A 25682-nucleotide genomic window follows, 5' to 3' on the forward strand; every position below is an offset into this window, starting at 1 on the left:
GATAGCAAAAGCTTTGTTTTTCAAAGATTTTTCAAAAGCAGTTGATGAATTTAAACTGAAATATTTCAGTTTTTTTTCTAATATATATTTCCACCTGTTAAACCAAAATAAACAAAAGAGTAATCCCGTCTTCAAGACACTAACTGCTGACAACAAATAACAAAGTTATTGAAATGTAGATTTGTAGACTGAGTGTTTTTCTTTTCCTCTCCTGCAGATAACATAAACTAAATACAATAAACAGGCTGTAAAATAGACGTAGTGAACCTAAAATAGACGGTTGTTATGTGGGTGGAGGTCACTCGGTGTGACACCACCCTTCAGACTCTGCTGCCTCCTCACGAGACTGATGGAACTCTCGCTTCATTTTCTTATTTGCAAACCATAATTTCTCTCCTCTCTTCCTCCCTCTCTCCTCCCGTACGCTCTCTCTCTATCTCTGCTGTTACCTGTCATCTCTCCTTTTCCACCTCTCTCCGAGCCACCTCTCATCTGCCCTCCTTTCATCCTCCTCTCTTCTTTCTGTGGGCTGTAATCTCCGTCTCCCCTCTCGTCACAGCGCAACTAAACTGCTTTATTCTCCGCTTCACTTTCCCCATCTCCATCCTTTTTTCTTTGGTTTTTCTCTCTGCTCCTCTTTCATCCTCTCCCCGTGTTCTCCTCTCTTCATCTTTTGTCCACGTTTTCCTTCTGAACTTCCTCTCCTCGCTTCTTCTCCTCCCTCCTTTTCTCAACTCTCCTGTCCATTTCACTCCTCTTTCTTTCTCCTCCACCTCTCCCCTGCTCCCTCCATCCCCTGCTGCCCCTTTCAACACCCGTCCACCTCCTCCTCTGTCGCTTTCACCTCCTCATCTCTCCATTCCTCTCCTCCACTGCTGAGCCCAGCTCGTTGCTGCTTTGATCTCTCTATCATTTTCCTATAGCTCACCCCTCCCTCCCCTCCCCACCTCCCCCCTTTCCACCCCCTCAATACTGTTACCATGACACTGAGCAAGAGAGAGAGAGAAGGAGAGGTGGATTGTAAGAATTTGGAGCCCTGCAGAAGATGATTTGAAGTGAGAGAAGTTAAACTGAGAGATAAAGAGCGAGTGAGGAGATTAGTGTTGGGGGGTGAGAGACAGCAACAGAGACAGACAGAGAGAGAGAGAGAGTTTGAGGATTATTTTTTACTGTAAAGAAGTAAAAACATACAAGAAATAACCACTGAAGGTTTTTATTTTTGTCTTTTTGTAGGAGGGAAAAGAGGCAGAAGAAAAGCAGGTTTAGACGGAGAGTCTGATGTGATAAAAAAATAAAAAAAAGTTTCGACCTGCTGGTGATGCCTGATGAAAAGTTATTATGATTCATCCTCTGGGGAGCGTGAATATATTATAATAATATCTGTAACTTCTGCCTCCTCAATCAAAACAATAACAAAAGCCGCCATTGTAGGGTGATGTTGCGAAATAGCGTGGGATCATGGGAGTTGTTGTCTCCTGGTTTGGACTCCTTCGGTGTCAGTCTCTTCCTCTCCACAACAAACACACCAGCTGATTAAAACCAGTAAAAAACACTGAATAAAACTGTTTCACATTTAACCACCTGAAAACCAAATTCTGCAGGCGGGTTCGAAAAAAAGAAAATCACCAAAAATGCATCATTTATCAGATGATGATGTAAAAACAGAAAGAATCGTCAGATGTTCAGCTTTCCGATGGTCCGTGAACTAACAATGTGTTACATTTGTTTCCCTCAGAAAATAAAAAACTAATTTAAGCTTAAAATTGTGATATTTCCTCAAAATCACTTTATTCTACATATTTGATTTAAAGTCAGAGTCTGATGACGCTGTACGGAGGACAGAGTCTTTGTTCTGACTGTTTCTCTGATCGCTCATGAACCAGACGTTCAGCAGGTTTTTATCAGCAGCTGAATGATCCTCAGAGGTTTCCTCCTCTCCACAACAAACACACCAGGAGATTAAAACCAGGAGAAACACTGAATAAAGAAGTTTCATGTTAAAATTCAGTGTTTTTCCTTCACAGCTTAACGGACACGGGACGAACGTTTCCTCAGCTTGTTTCTCTGATAATTTCAGATTCACACGTCCGACGACTAAAATCTTTCATCTGGTTCAAATACAGAGCTGAAAACCACCAAGGTGTAAAAAGTGAATCTTAAAAATGAGACTTAAAACTGGATAAAAAGTCATTTTTGACGCCACTCTGATCAAAGAGGAGATGATTTCATTGACAGGCGACCAATGACGCGTTACCATGATTACAATCACTGATTTCTCTGGGTTGAGAATTGATGAAAACATTTGTGATGATGTAAGAACACGACTCGACAACATATAAAACACAGGTCCAGCTGTTTTTACACATTTTAATGTTTAAAGTTCCAGATTAGAACTTTAATAACAAACCCTCCAATACTGAACAAAAGATGGGGACTCAGGGAGAGGCGGGAAACATACACGCCGGCATGCTGTCTGAAATCACACACGGGGGCGGCGAGATGGCGGCTTCGTTTAGTTCATTGTAAACAAGCGAAGGCGGCATAATGAGGGGACGTCTTAATGGGAATATGACAGGATCTGTGTATGAAAGAGGCTGAAGAGAGAGAACAGAAAAGTTAAAGGAACGAATAAAGTTCAAGTCGAAAACTTAGAAATAAAAAGAAAAAAGAAAAGAGATAAAGGGAGAAAAATGAGGGTGACTAAAAAGAATGAAAGGGAGGATCAGGAAGAAAGGAGGGATTGAGAGAAAGGAGGTAAAACTAACAGAAAACAAGCACCACAGAAGAAGAATACAAGAGCGAGTAAGAGAGAAAGAGAGAGAGAAGGAGGCAGCTTAATTTCACACTACTTCCCACACAGAGAGAGAGAGAGAGAGAGAGAGAACAACAAGAGTGAGAGACAGAGGTGAAAGATACAGAGAGGGGGGGCTGGGTAATCACTTCTCCCCTCGCCAGAGGAAAGGACTCTCTCTCTCTCTCTCTCTCTCTCTCTCTCTCTCTCTCTTCCTCCCTTCGCCATGTGACTGGCCAACGCTCCAGTATCGCTCTCTTTCACTCTCTCCCTCCCTCCCTCTCTCTCTCTCTCTCTGTCTCTCACTCTCTCTTTCCATCCTTCGCTCGGCTCACACTATGTCCGACTGAGGAGGAAGAAGAGAAGGAGGAAGAGGGAGAGAAAGAAGATAAAGAGAAGAAGAAGAAAAACAGAGAGAGAGAGAGAGAGAAAAAGAGAGGATGTTCTCGGTTTCGCTCAAGTGTCGCTTAGGGGTCATCAGACGCCGAATCAAGGGTACAGTGTGTGTGTGTGTGTGTGTGTGTGTTAACTGTACGCTGCTCTGTGTGTGTGTGTGTGATGTTTGTTTGATTGGGTCTTTGATGTGTGTTCTTTGTGTGCACGGTTTGTATCTTCATGTCTTAGTGTGTGTAACAGTTATATGTGTTTGCACGTTTGCAAGTGTAGATTCTTGTGTGTGTGCATCTACAGTAAATGTGTGTGTGTGTGTGTGTGTGTGTGTGTGTGTCATGAGGAAAGCATGACATCTGCTTCCCGCTGATGTTGTCATGTTATTTTTTCATCTGTCCTCCTCCTCCTCCTCCTCCTCCTCCTCCTTCCTTTTCTTCTTCTTCTTCTTCTTCTCCTTCTTCTTCAGTCTCTCCTCCTGCAGTGTACTTCTTCTTCTCTGTCCGTCTTTGTCTCACACACTGGTCGTCCACAGGAAGCCTGTCAAACTCTGAATGAGGTTTTTGTGGAGCCTGAAAGGAGCAGATCTTCTTCTCCTTTCAGGAAGTCAGTTTGGTTTCCATGGTGTGAGTAAACAAAGCGAGACATGACTCGCTCTCTGCCTTCTTCTTCTTCTCCTTCTGCTTTAGTGCAGCCGAGCAGATTTACAACAGGACGACTCTCGGTGTGTGTGTGTGTGATCTTCATGTGTGTGTCATTAGACAAGTGGGTTTGTTTTGTTTCATGTGTGATAAATGGAGGGAGAAGGAGCAGCTCCTTCGATGTTTGACGGCTGTCGGTTTCTCCCAGAGGGACGAGAAAGTTTAGGTGAAGTGGACACACACCTTGTCAGGTAGCTTACTGCAGCGGCTGCGGCTCAAGAGGTAAACCTGGTCGTCCACTGATCAGACGGTCGGCGGTTTGATGTCCAGGTGTGTCCTCGGGAAAGATACTGAACCCCAGACTGTCCCCGATGGACCAGCGGTGTGTCAGTGTGTGTGAAAGGGTTGTGCTGTGTAAATATCAAGCGCTGTATGAATGTGTGTGTGATCAGGTGAATGTGACTAGTAGTGTAAAGTGATCTGAGTGGTCGTAAAGTCTAGAAAAGCTTCATATAAACGGGTTCTTCAATCTCCTTTCTTTGAGAAGATTGAATCCAGAACAGAATGTCTTTATTTGTGATCTGTGCAACGAAGTTTAGTGAAATCTCTGTCGTGGCACAAATGGTCAAGATTAAAATATAAAATAAGACAAAAGAAACACACGCAATAAGTAGCTTGAACAGCACGTACATGAACTAAAAACATATGAATTAAAAGAATAGTGATGCTGCCACTAAAAAGCAGTTCAAAGTTTTATTTGTCTCATGTGAAGTTTCGATGTGCAGTAAAGAAATCAGTGACATGAGTGTCGCACTCAGCAGCAATTATTTTTGATATTGTGAAAAATATGGCTGGAAATATAGTGATTTTCTATTTTATTAAACATTGGCCCAAACCAAGTAAATTATGTTGTGCATGTTTTTCTAATGCTTCTACTGTTTTTTCTTCTTTCTAAAAAGATTTCATCATACACCTCTTGGTTACTCTACATTATATGATGGAAACTGATGGACATAATGGTGACAGCTAGTGAGTGTGTGTGTGTGTGTGTGTGTGTGTGTGTGTGTGTGTGTGTGTGTGACAGACAGAGAGAGAGAGAAAGTGGCTGGTGTTTCTTTAATGAGCTCAGTCTCTGGCTGGATGAGTGCCAGTTCATAAACTTTTATGTCTGGAGTATATGAAGCTCATGACTCTTGTTTTATTCAACAAATTCACTCAATTTAGTGAAATAAAGCAGGAGAGGATGTTTATTATTTAACACTGGATTTTTGATTGAGTGACAAAATTAAATTATTAACCTTAGAGGCAACTAGGAAATGAGCAAAGGTGAGTTTTATGAAATATATAAAAAGCTTTTTTAGTTATTTATTTAGTTTTTGTTCGTTAGTTTTCCAGGTTTTGAAAAATTCTCAAGTGATAGACGGCGCCAGCCTTCCAGGAAGGACATTTGAGTTTTCAGTTTAAAAGCAGTGAAACAGTGGCTGAAGGAAGCCTGAGATCCAAACCAGCAGCCAAAATAAAAAAATAAAAGAACAGATCTGACAAATGCTGGAGAAGTTAGCAACAAAGAGAAAGTAATAATGTCACAAACAAACAACAAAACCATTATATAAACAATATCTCTCATGAAAAATGCATGAAAAGCAACTTCACTGTGGAGATGAAACAACAGCCAAAGCTTGTATTTGTTTAATATTTAATGCTTCAAACTATTCTGAAGAACTGAGTCAAACATTTTAATGCTCAGTTTTTCTCATGTTTGGACCAGAAACTTTCCGGTCACACTGCAGCATCAACTGATGAAGGTTGAATTCTTCATGTCAACATATTGTGCAAATGTTAAGACAGAGGCATGACGCCAGTTAAAGCTAAAAATAAACATCGATTAAAACAATTCTAAAGTTAAAATAATGTCTCTCCTCACATCCAATGGCAGAAAAATATACTGTCTTATAAGGAATCTGATGTCTCTTTGCATTCATCTTGTGATTTACTGCCATCTTGTGGTGGCAGCAGGGTATTGTCTCTGAAAGCTAGCTTGACTTCTGGCCTTTGGATCTATAGCAGGGGTCTAATCCATTAGATGGCGGCTAGAACATTTAATTTATTCATTTAAAATATTGATAAAAATGCAGCTGGAATTAATTTGTTACTGTTCACATATGTGGCGCTGTGGCCAACAGTCACAGTCAGGGGCGGTAAAAGCATCATATCATCTTTCTGGGTAGAATTGCAATCCGCGATCTTGCTCATCATCTGCATTCTGTTTCCTCTCTGATTTTATTCTGAAAGTCCTAACCGGAAATGTGATTCATATCTTGACGCTTCTGTCGGATGTTTGTAAACTCGTCCAACCACAGTCACGTATCATACGTTTGACTGACTGATTTACTGTTTTTTCATTTAACAAAATCATATTATCAAAATAATCTGGCGGGAAAGCTAACTTCACTTCCGGCCGTTGGATCTACCGTTTCTGTCATTTTGAGGGGTTAGCGCATGCGCATTGAGGATAATCCTGGGACCTTTGACGGGTGACTAGTGATAGTCACAGGTGTATATGACAAGCCGTGCTTCAGTCAGTGTCTACCGTTCTTAGATCAGTTATGAAATTGCGGCGTTATGCGCATGTGCGGAAGTGTGTGTGGAAACTAAACTTCCGGCATCAAGCCTTGAGAGGCAGCAGCAGCAAGTAACCGAGCAAATTACACTGATTTATCATCTCTGTGTGAGGTTTGCTGTAAATTTGAGACAGAATATTGTTACAGAAGTGGCGCAGCTCCTTTCAGGAATAGATCGGTACGTAGGTTTTGTGCGTAGCGAGCAAGAGAGAGAGTTAGCTAGTTAGTTAGCAGTTAGCAGTGTAGCTCTGATGCTACAGGGCGGCATATGTGAACTTTGGGCTGTTTGTGCTACAACTACAACAACAACTACAACAACACATACGACTCTTCAAGTTCCCACGTCTCCCCCGTGCTTCAACTACAGTCCAGACTCAGACCCGGGAAAGATTAACAACACTGAGGCAGGTAAATACAGGATTCTACATTGTCCCTGGAGTGAGTCATTGTCAGTTAATGGTAAATAGTATTAATAGAAGTGATTTTTATATTTGATATGTTTCCTGTTAGTTCAGAAAAATAATCGTAAAACTCCTTCAGACAGGAAGGAGACAGGTGAAGATGTCCAGGCAGAGAGCAGCAAGATGGAGGAGACAGACTTTCAGCACAGGACAGACAGAGACAGACAGGCCCTGAGTTTAAGAGAGACTTGCTGCTGCTACTGTCATGAAAAGGTATGTTTTAGTGCTTTGCGCTTAACAGGTTAATTAATATATTTTAGGGTATCATGGGGGGGTTTTCAGAGCTCAGGTGACCACAGTTTCTCATCTCAATTGATGGTTTATAGAAGCTTTTATTGTTTATTTTCTAGCTATAGTGAATATTCAGGGCTGTTGTGGTGGAACATACTTTGTTTTCATATTTAATGTTTATTTTACAAAAGACCTGGAGCCTCAAGGCTAGTTTGGATTACAGATTGCCTTTACAGTCACCTTTTACTCTCTGTGGCGTTTACAGTCTTTGTCTACGATCACTAACTGCTGCAAATGTTGTGTTTTACTGGGTTTCTTTATCTTTCCATTTCAAAAGATCATTAATAGTTTTTGATGGATGTGATTTGACTCGAAGTGAGGACCAGACTAGTGTCGTGGTCTGTTGGTTTTCTCAGGTGTAAGTCTCCAGATGTTGTTATGATGCTGAGGTGTGTCGTGTTTGTGGGTTTCAATAATCTTTGATCATTACACTTTAACGATGTTGTTTGTGAATGTCTGTGCTGCTGCACAGAGTTGTGTTCTAGCTGCTGCAGCAGGGTGTGTGTGTATACATATGTGTGTGGGGTGGGGGGATGGGGGGGGTTAGCTGTGTGTAATGTTTCATGTATGACACAGTTTGCAACTGAATGTTTTTTATTCTGTGTGTGTGCTAGTATATGTTAGTGTGTGTGAAGGAAGGGAGTGAGATGCATGGTTAGTTGCCAGTGGAGCTTGGAGCCAGTTTGGTGTGTGTGTGTGTGTGTGTGTGTGTGTGCGCGCGCGCGTTATGTTGAAGATTGATCTCCAGATTTCTGCGAGCTGTTGGGACTACTAAATTTTTTTCTCTCACTCTGACTTTCATTATAAATGAGGCCACTGCTCACAGTATGTGGTATGTCTGTGTGTGTTTTTTGTTGGAATGTGTGTTTATGTGGTTGAGAGGTGATGCAAGTGTGTGTATACATATGGTCTGTGTGTGAAGTGTGCACAGTGTGTATTACATGTGTGTGTATGTGTTTGGCATGTTGGTGCATTGAGGGAGAAATGTGTCGTTAAACACTACAATCTGACAGACTGGGTGTGCATATTTGTGTGTGCGCGCGCGCGTGTGTGTGTATGTGTGTGAAGACGAATGGTGTTTGGTCTCAAAGGAAAAAGGAGTGTGTATCAGGACGCGGCTGGAAGCTGCAGCTGAATACAAATCATCAGTTGTCTCTTTTTCTCTCTTCAACATTTCACTGAAGTTTCATTGAAAGCACTTTAGCCCCATCGACGAGTCCTTCCGTAGCATTTCCCTCCAGTCACATGACCCACGTGTCAGAGTGCAGTCGCCTAATGATCAAGTGACATCTCCAAAAACAACGACCAGTGTTTTCTCATCTGTTGCTTCAGTGGTTGAAGGGAAATATGCAGTTGGATTTTGTGAATGTTGCACAGAGCCAGGCTAGCAGTTTCCCCCTGTTTCCAGTCTTTATGCAAAGCTAAGTTAGCTGCTGGCACATGGGCTTAAATTAGGGTGAAAAAGAGTTTGAGTTTGATGTTGTAACTCAACTTTTGTAAACCTGAAAAAAAAAAAAAATCTGCATGAAATTCAATTTGCATGTTTAGAAAAGATTTTCCCATTTCTTAATTTTTTTAATTTAATTTGAAAGGTGTACTTCCCTTATGAACCTGGGCTGCAGGAAGCTGCTGCTCTCTATACTACATCCTTTCACAGGAGAGAGTGTGGGTGAACGGGAAGGAGATCACTGCTGAAATTGGGAGAGGTGTGTGTGCTCAGCAAACCTCTTCTGGGCGAGATACATTTCTTTTTTTTCTTTTTTTTAAAATAAGGCTGAGGTGGCTTGTGTGCAGGATTCCTCTCTTAGCAGCAGGTGAAGGAATAAATAGAGCAGAGGTGTTGCTGGGTGCATTAGATAAGAGGTTTACATGGTTCAGAGAGCTAAACGGCTGAGACGTGCCACTGTAAAGTCTCTGCAGTGAGAGTGCTGCCTCATCACACTTTTCTCTCAGGCACCATGATGATGAAGATGATGACGATGCTTAATTTTAACAATACTGAAATGGAAAATGGTTTATAGGCAGTTTTATTTATATTTATGATACATTAATCTCAAAAAAGAGTTTGTACTTCAATTATTGAGGGAGAGAAAAAGTGCAAAGCATTTTTTTCAGGAGATCTAATTATCACGATGATACAGTAACTGTTTAGGGGGGAGGAGCGGGGGGGGAGCGGAGGAGCGAGTGACGAAGTGTTTGTTTTGGTCTGAGATTTACAAAATTTTTAATGACCCCAAAATCATGTCGCACAGTATGATATGAAATATAAACTAATTGCTTCTGTCTGAAATCTCTGATTGGTGGGTGTGATGGAGATGATGATCTCTGTGTTCATGTTTGAGCATCATTTATCAGACATATTGCTCACTTGCTTCTTTTTTGGATGAAGAGTTGTGTTTAGTGATTCATTGCTTTTCTGTAGGTGGAGATTTCCCAACAGAACCCACAGTTTCAATGTTCACTCTCAATCGTCTGCTGCTGAAGTGAAGTTCGGCCTCGTCACACTGTGCGTTCCCAGTTAAAAGTCTTTTCATCACGCTTCCTTAAACTGCAAACACTCTCGCTCCTCTCAGAGATCAGGAGTCGTGCGTCTTTTCCTTTGAACACAACAGGGGTCATAGAGCCATAATGTGAAGATTGTTTAGTCTCGCTTAAATTGGATGAATTGCTTTTTGAACCACTGGCTCCATCGTGTGCAGACTGTAGATCATAGTGTTAATAGAGACGGAGGCAGGTGAGGAGCTACACTGGTAGTCGATTGCAGCAGCAAACTGATTGTAAAAGTTACATCACTGCTTTTTTTCAGTGCCGTGAGATATTACCTCAGATTTGTAGCCTATTTTTAGATGATAAGCATCACATATAACACCTTAATATAATATAAGTGTTACCTGCAGGAGATTGTGTATTGATGTCATGTGTTAGAGCAGTAAGCTGCTGTTAACTCTGAAACAGCAGCTTCAGAAATACAGCAGAGAAAATCCTGGGGTTTTATAGGAGAAATAATAGTCAATGTTGGAGGGTCTCAGGATCTGATTACGCTTCAATCCTGGCAGGTAAAAGGAAAACAGACCTGTGAGCCTGAGTCTTACCAGTTTTATAGGGCTGGTTACACTCCTTTAGCTCCTCTGTGGAAACTATCTGCTGTTCAACTGTACTCCCTCCTCTGAGCAGAGGCTTCCTCTGTGAGCGTGACCGGATAAAAAGGCTCTACTGGTGATTACTGAGCAGTCAGCGACGTCTCCAGGTCCGTGATCCAATAGACTGGAGCACCTGGACTGGAAAATAGACTCTCTGACACACTTGAGTTGGTTTCCTCCCTGTGGCGCTGTCCCTGGTGCTGATCTCTGGGCTTCAGACGCTCTCCGTGGTGCTGAGCTTCTTACACACTATACACACTTGCTTAACTTGGTCTGTAGGAGTGTGAAACCTTCAACTTTCTGTTTTCAGCTCATTTGTAGTGATGCACATTTATCCTTGTGATAATTTGAACATTATCCCACAACATTTACCACATCACCACTGTATTTTTATGCAAACCTTGACGACCTGTCCCTGGTTTGTTTTGGGAATTTTCCTGAAGTCCCCCCCCCATCGTTTTTCTCTGCCTCACCTCTTCCTGTGTTTATTTCTCAAAACAGTCTTTACCACTTTACTATAATAATGATTTATAAATGGTTTATAATTTTGTTATTAATTTGGTTGTTAACACCTTATAAATCACAAATAAACAATGATAAACAAGTTATAACTCAGTTTTCATACATTAATGCAGGTTCACTATTTGGAAAGATCAAATTAACGCTTACTACTCATTAATCTTACTAATGAACTACCACCATTTATAACTGGTGTAACTCATTAATAAATGGTGATGTGTTTTACACTGATAACATGTCAAGATGAACAATGCTGCCAAGGCCTTAGAGTGTGAATCTGGTCATTTGAGATCACAAATGAAACTTTTTGACCATTAAGAAGCTGACAGTGGTTAATTGTTAGTAACTTAATAAATATGTGATGAAGCAGCAGGTACAAATGCAGGAAGATGGAGAAAACAAAGAGATATGAGGCTGAACAGTACAGATAAATGTGGACTATTTGGCAAGCAACAGGTCACTGTTGTGCTTTTTATCTAATGTGTTAAAACAGGGTTACTTATTGTAAACTGCCTCTTTAATCTCAGTAGCTGCACAAACAATCAAAGTGTTCCTGAGTGTGAAGTCGGTGTCAGTGTTTCTGTGAGAACTGAGAGTGGTGGCAGATAAATGGCAGGGGTGGCCTCACCAGTCAATCTGATCCTCATGAAATGAAAAAGGTCACAGATTAGATCCTCAAGTGTCTCATCTCTATCCGCATTAAACTCCTCCTCCGCTATCGGGTGAATCAGGGATCAGAAATCACAGCCCTGCTCCATCGCAGTAGTTGCTAGGTAACGTGTAAGCTTTAGTCAGCTCTTATTTTATATATATATATATATATATATATATATATATATATATATATATGTATATATATATATATATATATAGTTGTGCTATGACTGCAGTACAAATACAGAACAAATAACAGGTCAGGGTTGCTGTTTCTTTGTAGAGAGCCCGGCTGAAGGCATGTTTGTGCCTCGCTGTAGTAATGATATTGTACTTCATTGGTCCCTGTAGAGAAGTGCTCTTTTTATTTGTCCAGTTGTCAGAGCACATGATCTGATAGAGAAGAGGGAGGGATTCATTCTGCAGTGTTGCCATTCAGCTACAGTCAAGTGCTTGTAAGCACGAGACTGTAAAGTATTCTTAATAAAAATGCACTTTCTTATATTTAAAGAAGGCTGATGATGGATATTAGAAGAAGGTATAGTCTAAATAAAGGTCTGTGTCCATGTGTAGTTTGATTATAGATCAGGTCTAGGTTCTATATTAATACTGTGAAAGAATCAAAGCCTCAGTCCACAGAGAAATGCACACAGCCTGTATTCAGAAACTGAGCCTTAAAACCAGCCGTCAGGACTTCTGGAACTTTGTGATGTCACAACAAACCCGTCCTGCTGGACCCACCATCCAACCTTGCAAGACTTGATTTCTCTGAGGCTACGTCCACACAACTCCCGAGTTTTAAAACTGAGACTTTCAGAAACTGCTGTACCTGTTTTATTTTGAAAACTCTGGGGTTGTGTTTTATTCTGAAAACTCTGGGGTTGTGTTGTAGTCTGGACAGAAAGTGAGACCTTTGTAAATGATGAGGTCACACCCACGGTCTCTCCTGATTGGCTGTCATCAGCCTGGACTACCAGTGGTGAATACAACATGATAATGAATGACAGTGTTACTGACCTTGTTGTCTTTGCAGCAGCTGCTGTTCACTTACATTCTCTGTTTTAATGCTACAACTGTCTCTGCTGTTCCTCCTTCAGAGGCTTTACTGCAGAGGAGACAAGCTACTTCCTGTTTACACCGGTGTGTTTTCAGGTGTGTTAGTGTGGATGCAGGTTGTTTCTGATACGGAGCTAAAAAGCTTGTCTGGATGGAGATTTTTTTTTTTTTTTACAATGAAATCATAGAAGTGTGGATGTAGCCTGAGTGTTGACCTGAAATCTGCCATATTTTTATTCAACCACTCAGAAAACAGTTGCACCTGTTGTTACTGGAGCTCCAGAGAGGAGATGTAAAACTACACTGAGATGGTTTTTGGTTCTTAAAACCACAAATATATCTTCTTATTGATCAACACTTCAAGTAAAACACAGGAAACACCGGGGCCTGGCCCTGAGCTACATAACAGAAATGTTAACCTCATGTGAGCCAGCTTGCAGCCTCAGATCCTCGGGTCGGGCCCTCCTGGCGAGGCTTAAGTCTTAAGGTGATTGTTCTTTTGCCGCCAGGACCCCTCGGCTTTGGACCGACCTGCTGGAGGAGATAAAGCAGAATCAGTGACTTCTTTTAAATCACGTCTTAAAACCCATTTTTATAGACTTTATGTGATATCGTTTTTTTATTTATCATATTGGTTTTTATGCTTCTTTACTGTATCTTTTCTGTCCTTCCTTCGTCTGCTGCTTATTGTTATTATATATCATTAACTTCCTATTAATTCAGCTCCTGTGGACTCTGCTTTAATTGTGAAAAGCAAACTGTAACAGTCGGAACGTAATTCACACGTCGCACACTTCACGGGCGCCAACACGCCCGACACTGTCACTGTGTGTACAAACAGAAGTGGCAACAGATTGGCCTCTCAGTTAAAGTGACCCAAACAACAGCTGACAAAATGTCCTCAGGCGAGACAGAGTGGCCGCTGCCAGCTCGCTCATCACAGTGTCCTTCAGCGTGAGAGCATCAAAGGAGAGGGAGCATCAAAGGTTTCACCGGCTCCTTCTTTGAAGATTTGGTCACAATCGGAGAACATGTAAGCTGCCAGCGTCTCTCCCCGGCTCTATCACAGGGTTTAGCAGTAGGTATAAGAGGAGACAGCAGGAGCAGCATCAAAGCTCAGAGAACCTAATAAAGAACCAGGTGGGATGTCTCGTTCCCTCGAGGGGCCGTCCACAGATGTCTCTCTCTCACACTCTGTCTCCCTCTCTCTTTCTCAGACGCGTAGATACACACCCTCGGGGGGAAAGTTGCACACGCTTTCAGTATTACATGAAAAGACACTCTGCGGCAGTCACCAGCGCACATTCACACATACTGTACCTGATGCACGGAGCTCAGAGGAGCCGGCGTCCGAAAATAGCTGAAAAAGAAAATTCTGTTCCTCTCTAAAATAAGACAATTAGCACTAAAAGCCAAGATGCAATTTAACCTGCAGTTTCACCCAGTTTAAATTCGCTTTAACGGTAACGAGGAGATGATTAGCAGTTAAATGCTGCCTCACGTCTTGAAGCCATTCTGACAGATAAATTAAATCTAACTGGTTGAAAAATCAGATGATGTGTCGGCTGTTGTCAATACTACATGTATTTTAATTTTGAACCTTTTTGTGTTTCATATTCTCTTTGTCTGTGACTGTGTTCTTATGTCTTCTGTACTCAGGTCTCGATCGCAATGAAATTTACTGATGAAATATTGTTTTACTCATAGTAATAATAGTACTCTGTTGTCCCAGTACCATACACATATAGGTATAATGCTACTGTTCAAGTACTTGTATATGCCAGAACTATGATAAAGGTCCCACATTTAATTTATATAATTTAAATGTACTATCCCATACAGAAATGTAATATACTGTATGAATATGGAGTAAAAACATTTGCATATACAGTATGTAAAACTTATATACAAAACCTGTTAGAAATTGGAACAACCTCATATATCGACATACATGTTTAACTCATGCAAATATCTTTATTTATGTAAACTCATAAAATATATTCATCCCAAAGCCTGTCAATATATGTTGGTATTATATATATCTATCTATATATATTTATATATAGATATATATATGTGTGTGTGTGTGTAAAGTTTAAAATTAAAAAATTAAAAATTAATAAATATACAGAATTTTATTTTAATGTCATTAATAAACTTGCCTATATAAAATAAATATACAGGTGTATATGTCATATATTACATTTCTGTATGGGATGGTCTGAAGTGATAATCTAAATGATCTGTTTAATGAATCAGTCTTTAAAATCATCGTTTTGATGGATGTTGGACTGAGTTTGTTGTTCTGGGTCATTTTAATGAATCTGAACAACTGGTCCAGTTCACTCTTTGGTGATTAGTCGACCTCGGGAACAGCTGTGCTGCGGTCAGACGGAGCGTGCTTTTTGTTTTTTCATAGATACTCTGAGAAAATATGGATGTAGAGAAGACAGAGTATATTTCAGGTTTAATGTTGTAGCCTGTTGTTCTGGTATTTATATTTCAGTGGTACTCTACTGACTAAACCGTGACCTTACCATCCTACACTTGTGGAAACCTTCCTACTTACAGTACCATACTGCAGTTTGGCTCCGTGACAGACGAGTGTACGGATCAGGTTTTGTGTTCTCCTGTGTTTGACTTCACAGAGACTTTTCTGGTCACTGAGAAACTTGAACGACTCACTCGTCTCCTGTCTAACTTTCAGGAAAGAATTTCAGGCCTGATTCATGCTAACTCCCTGTATATGTATATTTCAATGATGATTTGAGCTGAAAAACTGTCAGGAAGTCTCTGTACACTCGGCTGTGCCCTCGACTACAGAACACTGCGAATCTTACATGTCATACATACCAATGATTTCTGCCTCTGAACGATACCTCGGAAGATTTTTCTGCTATTTTTGAGTTATATGCAAAACTCCTTTTCTTAACTTAAACCAATTCCCAAGGAGAGAGACAGAAGGAGAGAGACAGTGAGACAGATGAAGTATCAAAGACTGAAACTCTCAAACCTGCTGGAACAAGACGCTTGAGTTTCTGCCGCAGCATCCTTTGCCTCTCTCTTTGTGTCTAGACAGCATTAACGAGACGGTGCGTTTGAGTGTCTAATAAGTGTTTCAGGATGCAGCGTTCCCTGCAGTGACCACGATGACATCAGCCAAATGGACAGGAAATGCTTGTTATGAGTATTTTTGTCTCCTTGTTCCTTCAGTGCTGCGTTGAAAATGAATTCTAATCCGAGGTGCGCATAATGCACTTCCCAAACTCCTCCGTTCATTAGCTAAACCCTCCCGTCCTTCAGCGAACCCCCGAGAGGCTCGGAGCGGGGCCACTTACAGGAGAGGAGGCATCAGACTCTGACAAACCCCGGTCCCTCACCTGAACGGGCTGTACAAGTGACGTCCTGATGCTCCGCCGCCGCCTGCTCCCCCTGGAACACATTAACACAGAGGTTAAATGAGGGCAGAGTGAACATGACGCCAAGTGTGATGCATTGGAAATGCACAATGTGGTGGTGATTTGCCTGAGGGTGCTTGTACTGGCTCCCCGTCTCCAACCTTTCCTACTCAGCTGATTAAATAAAAAATGATTCCACAGAGAGGTATGAGATTTTTTGGGGGGATCAAATGCACATTTCCTGTTTTCACCTGCAAAGAGAATCAGTTTGTGACGACGATCTTCAATCTTTAATGTTTTGCCGGTTTTTAAAGCTTCAGACCTCGAAGGTGCAGAGTACTTTTCCTCAGTGTCTTTCCTCCAAAAATGTCACTCATCCTAATGAAGTGTGATCTTACCTGTGGCTGAGGTAATCAGTAGGTGCTGACGAGGCACAAACTCAATCTATAATTTAACCATATAGATTATTTTTCTGTCTCCATCACTGACATCAGATGACTTCTCCTTCCTCTAGCTGCTCGCCTCCCCTCAACTTTAAATGCACATCATCACTTATTTTTATTTATTTTACACTTTACACTTTATTTACACTTTATTTAATCAGGAAGTCACATTGGGATCAAGATCTCGTTTACATGTGAGACCTGATAAATACATAACAAAAAGAAAAATGAATGTCAGAAATACAAATTTGAGAGTGTATAATTAAATACTTTTAAATATGCATTAAGATACACAACCAGGTAGACAATGAGATGACGACTTAAACGCTCATTAGTCCAAGTTAGAAAAGAGATGAAGTAAAAGGATTGATTGAGGTGTCGGTGATTGGTTCATCCTGATTTGTGATTGGCTCACATGAGGAACAGTGAGGCTAAAGAGGTTGTTTCTTAATGTTTGGTCAGACACGTCTTGATATTGATGCGCATGTTCATATTCTAATCACAATGTGCATCAAGGAAACATTGCGTCTGTTGTTGATCTATATCCGTAAGACAGAGTTCGACTCAGGTGTCTGCAGAATGAGGCTCAGCTGCTGCCGACAGGAGCCTTTACATTTCAAACTGATAAAAGATGGAGGCAAGAAAATATGAGACAAATTGTGTCTTAGGGGAATAAAGGAGAAGGAGAAAAATGAGCCTCTGTCTGATCCAAGTTTTGTTAGGCTCCACTTCTGGAAACTGACACAACTTGTTACTGTAGAGTTTTGTCCTATTTGTTAATATGAATGTCTTTAACATTAACCATTATGTGGATGCATTGGCCCCAAGCACTTTCCCTAATGTACCTTGGTTAGCTGTAATGGGAGTTGAACCTCTAACCCTGTACGTGTTCGTGCTTTGTTCTACCCATTGAGCTGCACAGGAAACACAGAGTCATGCTCGGCGAAGCAGAGCCCAGAGGGTATCTTGTGTGTAGTTGCTCGGTTGGATTAGAGTTATGAATCTAATAAAGCAGCTCCAGCATTACATTTTCTGTCTGCTTGCTCTCGGATTCAAGAGGATTTCATATGTAAGCTGCAACTCATCTCTGCATCTTTGCTCTTTGGCTCCGTGAGGCTGCAGACTGTTCACTTGTTTTAAGGCTGCTGGAGTTTATGAAGCAAAATGTTGTGGGCGACAGAGAGAGAGAAAAACAGGCTTATAATCAAACCGCCACTTGTTAAAGCTTGAAACCAGCAGGGATGTGTCTTAGTGAGACTTAAAAAACTGCATCATCACTGTGATATAAGCCTGTGTGTGGAAGAATAACTGCTTAAATCCATCCGTCCAGTTTCTTACGCCCGTCAGAGGTTGGGTCGCAGTGGCAGCAGGTCAGGCAAGGTAGTCCAGACCTCCCTCTCCCCAGCAACATTTTCCTCCTCCTGGACAATCCTGAGGCATTCCCAGACCAGATGAGATACATAATCTCTCCAGCGTGTTCTGGGTCTACCCCGAAGCCTCTTACCAGTGGGAAGAGCCTGGAAGACCTCCAGACACCCCAACCACCTCATCTGAATCGCCACCTTTAGTGGTGGAGGGGTTCCTCTGTCTCAGTGATCCCAGGGTAAATTGGTTTCAGAGGAGAGGCTAGAAACCACCGGGCAATCAGCCATCTTTGGAACTGCCTCACCTCAGATGTAACGGGGAATCCTGGGCACCCTCCTGGAGCCAGACCTTGGAGCCCGTTCAGTTACAGCCCAACAAAATTACATGGAGCCCCCTCACCTGCAGGGATAGACGTCGGGTCGGGGTCCATTGGAGGCCGGGTTGGGGGCCAGGGTGTGGTGATCCCTGGCTTCGTAGACTAACTCTAGGAACTGCTTAAAACACCTCCCAAATACAAACGTATCAAACCATCTTTGTTCAGAACCACTAACCAGGAGTCAGTGTTGGACTTCAGATCTGTTCCACTGAAGTCCTGTAACTTCATCGCTGACTAAACTACGGCGTGTTTGCTGTAGTGCAGTAAGATTGATGACTGCAGTGTCGTCAACATTCAGGATGGGTTTATACTTTGATGAATGCGGGATTCATATGTAAATGTCTCTCCCATATATTTTATGCAGCTCGTCAGCGGCAAGCCTTGGATTATAATTGTGGGTTTGATGCCTCTGCGTTCGCCTGAAGGAAACACGACTGCCTCCCCGTCCCAGGCTCATTTCATTTGTCACAGCTCGGTTTAATCCCGTCCTCGGGCCCTTTCAGATGACATGTTTCTGTCACAGCACAGAGCCTCTGGAGGACGCACAGTGGAGCTTCTGTTTCCACAATTACTGTATTAGTGCAGATAATAAGGGTCGGATAACAGTTAATGGCCACAGTGCTGAGTTTCTTTGGTTTCTATTGAGTGTGACTGTTACACAGTGAGTTTTCTTTTACTACAGTTACCAATTAAGTTGTCATTTAGACACTGAAGTTGTAGACGCTGTATATGCAGATTAAATGTAATGAAAAAAACAAATCATTCACAACATTGGAAGACTGTGGCGACACATATTTTATTGGATCCCCTAGAGATGGGTAATATGGCTGCAGTCAACATCACTGATACCAATGCTTCTCCTGTGTCAGTATACAGGGGTGGAAGTGAGAATCAGTAGCTTCATTTTACTCTGAAGTACTTTTTTGGTTTTTGTTCTTTCACTACAGTAAAAACAAAAGTCACATGGTGAAGTCATAATGAACAGAGTGAGAGAGGAATAAATGAAAGGAGGAAGAACAGCTCATGGAAAAATGCACAATAAAGCAATAAAACCAGGAGTGATGTCATTGCGGCGGCGCGATGGTGAAGAGCAGCATCAGAGTTCTGCATCTGCCTTCATTAATCATTTCATGCACCACCCAGCGATTGAGCTCCGTGACCCAAATCAAACACACCTGCGATGTTGTGTGACCAACAGGTGCACGCTGTCGGCCGGGTCTGGCTACATGCTAACAGCTAAAATGCTCGTGGTGAACTCTCCAGCTGTCAGGTCTGGGTTCACGTCGACGCTCCCTCCCTGTGGACAGGTGTGCACCGCCACCTGTCCGCTCGTTCAGCTCAGTGTTTGAGAACTGGAGCGAGGGCAGAGAGCTTGAACCGTGCACGTGGACTGAATGAGCTGATTGTACCCTGAGAAATAAACGAGCAGAGTCGAGTGTAGAGCCGATTGTCGAGGACACGAGACGCACAGATGTTACTGATGTTACATGATGACACTGATTGTCTACTTTTGTTTTGTTTATGTGTGTGTGAGCTGCAGCTGCTGTTGAGTTTTCATCACTAGTGTTTCAGCCGATTGTAACAAACTCCTGACGTTTAAATTCGTCATGTCCATGTAATTTGTTGCAGCCAAAACTGACGTTGAAATGTTTAGTTTCCTATAATCCAAGGTTCCTTCAGAAAGTCGCGAGGTTGCGATCGTAGTAATTAACACAAATTCACCCAATCCCCTTGAATTCTGCACAACCTGCATTTTTCTCCAATCACTGCTACTTTTCTGCAAATTTGATCAAAAATCGTCATGGTTTCCCGCAGGATGAAACACTTTGCACGTTTATGTTATGAATTGATAAATTGATGAGGTGATTATGAAGATCAACTGTACCTGTGATTACAGACAGAGCAGAGGAGAACATTTGTCTCTGGATTTATTCTCACTGGTACAAGTTGCCTTTGATTTTTAATGAATTATTGTTATTAGAATTATTATTTTTAATGAAGATAGTGACAATTCCTGCAGTTTCATGGCAAAAAAAACATCTAACAACATTGCAACAAGGTGCACTAAGAGCAGCTCATTTCAGATCCTGTGTAAATGCAGGTAGAAGAGACACCACAAATGCATTTTGAGAACAGCAAAAACTCTGCAATATTCCAGCATGCACAATCCATTTAACTGAATAAACTCACGTAGAACAGGCGGGGTGTGACTGTCCTTTCAATGCTGAGCACATGCAGGGCAATGAAAGTCTCCATCAACAGGTTCCTGCCCAGCACAGCTCCACTGGGACCAGCTCCCCACAGAGTCTGCTCAGTCTGGCAGAAAAGAAATAAATAATTACATGCACGGCAGTTCCATAATTAAGACATTAATCAACTGCAAGTGCTCCTAACTTGTGTGTGTGTGTCACGTTGACCACACACACACTGACACAGTTCAGACAAATCATGTGTTGATTACAGATGTTATTTCAGCTCCTGCATCACAACAACCACCGAAGACAAATTACAAACCGGCCTGTTTCCTTGATGAGGCTTTGGGCTGTTTCCAATCTCACATGACTGATGTCCCGCTCCTCAGGGGGGGAGCGTCCACATCCACCACTTCCTGCTTTTAAATCACCTGTGAAAACTTCAACAAGAAACAAGCCGAGGAAACAGGAAGCTCAGCAGATCCAGTCATAAAAGCACCTTCACTTTAACACTGGTGTCTTCTCCATAACGTCTTGGTTTTGCTCTTTGTTTTTGCTGTTGCGGAGGCAGCGTCTGCCGGTGTTAAGTTGTGACTATCTTCACTTAACGTGGGCGTGCTTCCTGAATCATTAACAGGTGCTAAACAGCTGACAGAGTAAACAAGATTTACGTGGGTAAAGAAAGGTCGTCTGTGGAGCGGATCTGTGGCGCAGCGAGGGAGACGCCGACTGAGCTTCATGGTTTTTGTATCAGTGTTTGTTTTGTCGTCTTTTCTGATTGAACTCTCTGAGGCTGTGGGGAGAAGGCTGTATGTTTCTAACTGATTATCAGTTGTATGCACAGTCCCTGGAAGCTAAGCCATAATTTCCCACAACCGTTTCCTAATTGCTGTGTATTTTCTATATTGTTTTGTTTTTATTATTATTCTGATTTGGTCGTCGTCTGGGGGAAGTGTTTCCAACTTGATTTCTAGCACCAAAGCTGCGTTTCAGCTGGAGCTGCTCATCCATAAATGCATTTCTACGGAGGCAAGAGTGACTTGTTACTCTCTAAAAATCCCACAAAGGACTCCACTGTCTGTAATGTACCAGATAAGTAATCAGCAGTGAGCTCTACTTTGATGCCAGTCGTCACTTTGTCAGCCTAAGCGGCCTATTTTTTCAAACAGTGTATAAATCGTCTCAGAATTAAATATTAAATAAAAATTGCTATACACAAGTGTCTGTAAAATCAGGTTAAACTGCAGCTAACTTGGATTAGATTTGCGGATGAGGCAGCGTCTGGATCATTTATAATAGATGCACTCACTTTTGATCTCATGAAGATTTCATTTTGTACACTCCCTCCATCTCTGCCCACCGCTCGGCTCCGCTGCACGCCGTTTACCAAGAAACCCCCGCGGTGGAGCGGTCAGACCATCAGAGGTTTCTCTCCCGCAATCCTCCAATGTAAACCGGATTAATATAAATGGTATTCGGCCGTCTTGTCTTGTATTGTTGTAATTATTCTTTACACAACAGAAATTGAATTCTCCGTTCTTTCATTCTTTCAGACTCAGGACAGATCACAGGGATGGTTTGTTGTCACAGGAGGTTGGACTGGGCTGAAGGAGGCAGAGCAGGGAGGGGAAGGAAGTCCAGGCTTGCACACAGAGGCAGGCGGTGATGAACCTGAGGCTCAGGTAAACAGGAACTAAACAGGAAGCAGCTACGAATAAACTCACGCTGAGATACTAAGAACTGTTACCACGACCTGGTGAAGATTAGCGTGAAGATCCGCGGCAGCTTGTTAAAGTGACGAGGAGTTCAGGTGCAGGTGTGTTGGACGTCCTCACACACAAACAGAACCAGGGTCTCAATTCAGGGGCCCGCATCCTTCAGAGATCGCTTCGGCATTCACTTCCGGGTCACATGACTCTGCAGTAGACGGTATTTAACGGCTCTGTGACCACATGTGATGACATTGCTTCCCGCAGTCGTGTGTGTCTTCTCCGGACAGAAAGACAAACTCATGTGACAGTGTAAAAGGAGTCAACCGCCTTTTTTAACAGGTTTTCCCTCGTTTAGAAAAACAGATCATTTTGGTGTTAAAAGGGTTTTACATTAATAATTCGTTTTTTAACAGTGTAAGTGGTAATTTCAGAACACCGGCCTCAGCTGTTCTTTGTTTTAGTGCTATCATGCTAACATGCTAAAGCAAGATGGTGAACATGGTTAACATTTCACCTGCTAATAATTAGCATTAGTGTTTTGCCATGCTAATATACTGTTAGCATCTAGCTAACACTCGTTTTAAATGTTGATTTTTCTGTGTATTTTTAAAGCTCCTTATTTTCCTCTTCTCTCGTCTTTTATTCTAACTAACTAACTAACTAACTATTTGAAGCGTTGATCCATAAGAAGATATATTTGTGGTTTTAAGAACCAAAATCCATCGAGTGTAGTTTTTTATCTCCTCTCTCAGTCAGCCAATCAGAAGAGAGGAGGCTCTGAGCCTCTCTTCTGATTGGCTGACTGTTTTCTGAGTGATCCAATAAAAATAAAGCAGATTTCAGGTAAAAACACTCAGAGAAACCAAATCCTGCAATGTTTGGATGGTGGGTCCAGGTGGGCGGGGCTTGGTGACTGCTTTGTTGTGACATCACAAAGTTCCAGAAGTCCTGACGGCTGGTTTTAAGGCTCAGTTTCTGAATACAGGCTGTGTGCATTTCTCTGTGGACTGAGGCTTTGATACTTTCACAGTATTAATATAGAAGCTAGAGCTGATCTATAATCACACTACACATGGACACAGACCTTTACACTGGAGGAGCTTTAACTTTTCATACAGTTGAGTACGAGAACTATATTCCTTAAAGACAATTAAAACCAGTGCTCATTATAGTAATGACAACATTACAGTCTAGGAAATAACAGCACTAATATTTAATTGAATGAATCACAGCTGATACAGACTTTGATTAACTCGATCCAGTGTCTCCTCGTCCGCCGGGACTCTGTCTAATCCGTGAACTTGTACTCGGTTTCACGTTGAGCTCATTTGATTCAGACCACCACTCGTACCACAGCGGCGCCGCTCCCAGCTCCCAGCTCACCCTGCTCTCTAAATGTAATCACTTAGTCTCGCACGGAGACCCGGGCTAATGAAAATGTATTACGGACCTTGTCATGCAGGATCTCCACGGAAGCAGGATGATGAGCGTATTTGGAAGAATCCAGTTCACTGAGGAGAATAAAGATTTTTATATGTTATTAACTGGAACCCGATTCCTGCTGTTGGAAAGTTCCCGCTCTTTTAAGTCAGGAACTTTTTAAAGGTTTTTTATTAATCCTCTGCGCCGGGGACAGTCGGAGTTGTCCGTCCGTCCAGTTCTCGTGGACACGATATCTCTGTAACGCCTTGATGAAACTTCTTCAAATTTGGCACAAACATTCACTAGGACTCAAGGATGAAGTGATTAGAGTTTGGTGGTCAAAGGTCAAAGGTCAGTGTGACCTCACGAAACACCTTTTAGTCATTACTCAAGACTTTGCAGAACAGTCATGACATAATTTCACACAAATCGTTCATTTTTTATATGATTCTGGATAAACAGGATGTAATCTGAAACTAGTCTGGGTGGCGGAGGGATACAACCACGAGGCGGTGGATCTAGTTTTATCTAAAAGGTTCCTTGAATCAAAACAGTCGTTCATCTCCACCTCAGTTTTTCTGGTCATTGTTTCTCATCAGTGTTTGAATGCAGGTCGTGCTTGTTCCTGTTCTTTAATTAAACTGGTTCGTAAGTTGGACATCAGGCGTTGCCGTGGGAACGTGGGAGTCCCAGCAGCCTTGAGTGTATTCAGGTTATGTTCTCTCTCACCCACGTGAAAGCTGGGAAGGCGTCATTGACTGGAGATGAAGTTTGTTCACGCTTACGGGGAACAATCACGGCGGCCATGAGCTCGTCTCTCAGCCTTCACACACCTCCTTCTCTCTCACTCGCAAACACTCCTGACACCTGGGTAAGCTCCGACAGCTCAGCTCTGCTGACACCTTAATAACCTGTGATATTAACTTCAGCAGAGAAATGCAGGGAGGAGGGGGGAGGGGCAGGTTTTAATTGGCCCACTGTCTCCCTCCGGTCCTGACTCAGCCGTTTTAGCTGTGCTATTGTATTCAGGAAGTGTGTCTTCATTCTTGTGGCCATATGTCGATAACAGTGTGACAACATCCTGGAAAATTTAATTTTACTCTGTATCAGTTCATGATTACAGGTGTTATGATTTAGTGACCACATAGTTTTTGCAGCTGGTGTTTTGTTTATCTGAGACACATTCATTTTAATGGGAGTAAATGAACTCGGCTGAATGCAGAGTTAGGGCCAGAGGCACAATGTTTTCAGGGTGTCCGTTTATTCTCAGGAACACAATATCTCAATGATAATAATGTTTTGGGGGAATTTCGTCAAATATGTATGAATTCACAAATTCGTACAATGATTATGACACAATTTAACACAAATATCTCACAGGATGAAAAGATGAAGGCTGAGTTCAGATTCTCCACTTCTTCACTCACCTTCTATAATAGTGTTTGCTCACAGTCTGTAAATAAAGATGGACGTCGCATCTGTGACATCACCCACAGGTTTCTGAAGCTCAGAGTGAGCTGCTCAACCGTCGCCATCTTGGCAGTGTCTGACTCCGCCCCCTAACTCCCAGCTAATCCAAAAATGTTCAAAAAGGAGGGGTGTGTGTAGAGCTGGTTTGTGGCAAGCATACTCTCACCCACCTATCACTCAGAGAGGCCACACCCCTAATTCTCCATAGCTTAATAAATTGTAAACAGGTGAGTTATATCAACAGGTGTCATGAAGGAGGAAATTATCTCTAGAGACCAAAACAGTTTTTGTACCAGGCTGCAAACATGTTTATTTCTGCTGTAAAGTTGGACATTTTAACATGGGAGTCTATGGGGACTGACTCACTGTTGGAGCCAGACTCTAGTGGCCGTTAGAGGAACTGCAGCTTCTGGTTCTTCAGTGCTGATGCTTCATGTTTCAGTCTGGAGGTTGAGGTTTAGACATTATTCAACACTGTAACTCAGGAGGGAGAGACTGTGAACATATTAACTGCCCATTGGCTGCTTGATGGAGGAAACAGCCACGAGGAGGTGATTCTACTTTATATAACCCAATATGACACATCAGAAATTTGGGGCTTCATTGTCTACATCATACAACACCCTCTGTTGTTAGATTCAAATAGAAAGAACTCCCCAAACAAGCCATTTAACAGGGAAAAGTTTGTTTACATCAGCATATAAAATTTTTACACTAGTGGAGAGAGAGTTGTTGTTTTGTAA

At 42.1% G+C, this 25682-nt stretch overlaps 1 protein-coding gene across 6 annotated transcripts in view; it reads left to right on the top strand.

Moving 5' to 3' along the window:
* Nucleotides 1–25682, top strand: part of LOC130182388 (glutamate receptor-interacting protein 2-like) — a 172338-nt gene that overhangs the window by 33152 nt on the left and 113504 nt on the right. For 2 of the 6 annotated variants that reach the window (XM_056397319.1, XM_056397339.1), the window contains exon 1: nt 2940–3286. The exons of 3 other annotated variants lie outside the window; for them this stretch is intronic. In XM_056397319.1, the coding sequence (XP_056253294.1) occupies nt 3232–3286 (55 nt within the window). In that variant the 5' untranslated portion in view covers nt 2940–3231. Of the gene's footprint in view, nt 1–2939; nt 3287–6449; nt 6849–6988; nt 7115–25682 lie in introns of those variants that run through there. One more of the 6 variants, XM_056397347.1, reaches the window with a different exon arrangement.

Source organism: Seriola aureovittata, chromosome 2 (genome assembly GCF_021018895.1).
Source record: "Seriola aureovittata isolate HTS-2021-v1 ecotype China chromosome 2, ASM2101889v1, whole genome shotgun sequence".
NCBI classification, from domain to species: Eukaryota; Metazoa; Chordata; class Actinopteri; order Carangiformes; family Carangidae; genus Seriola; species Seriola aureovittata.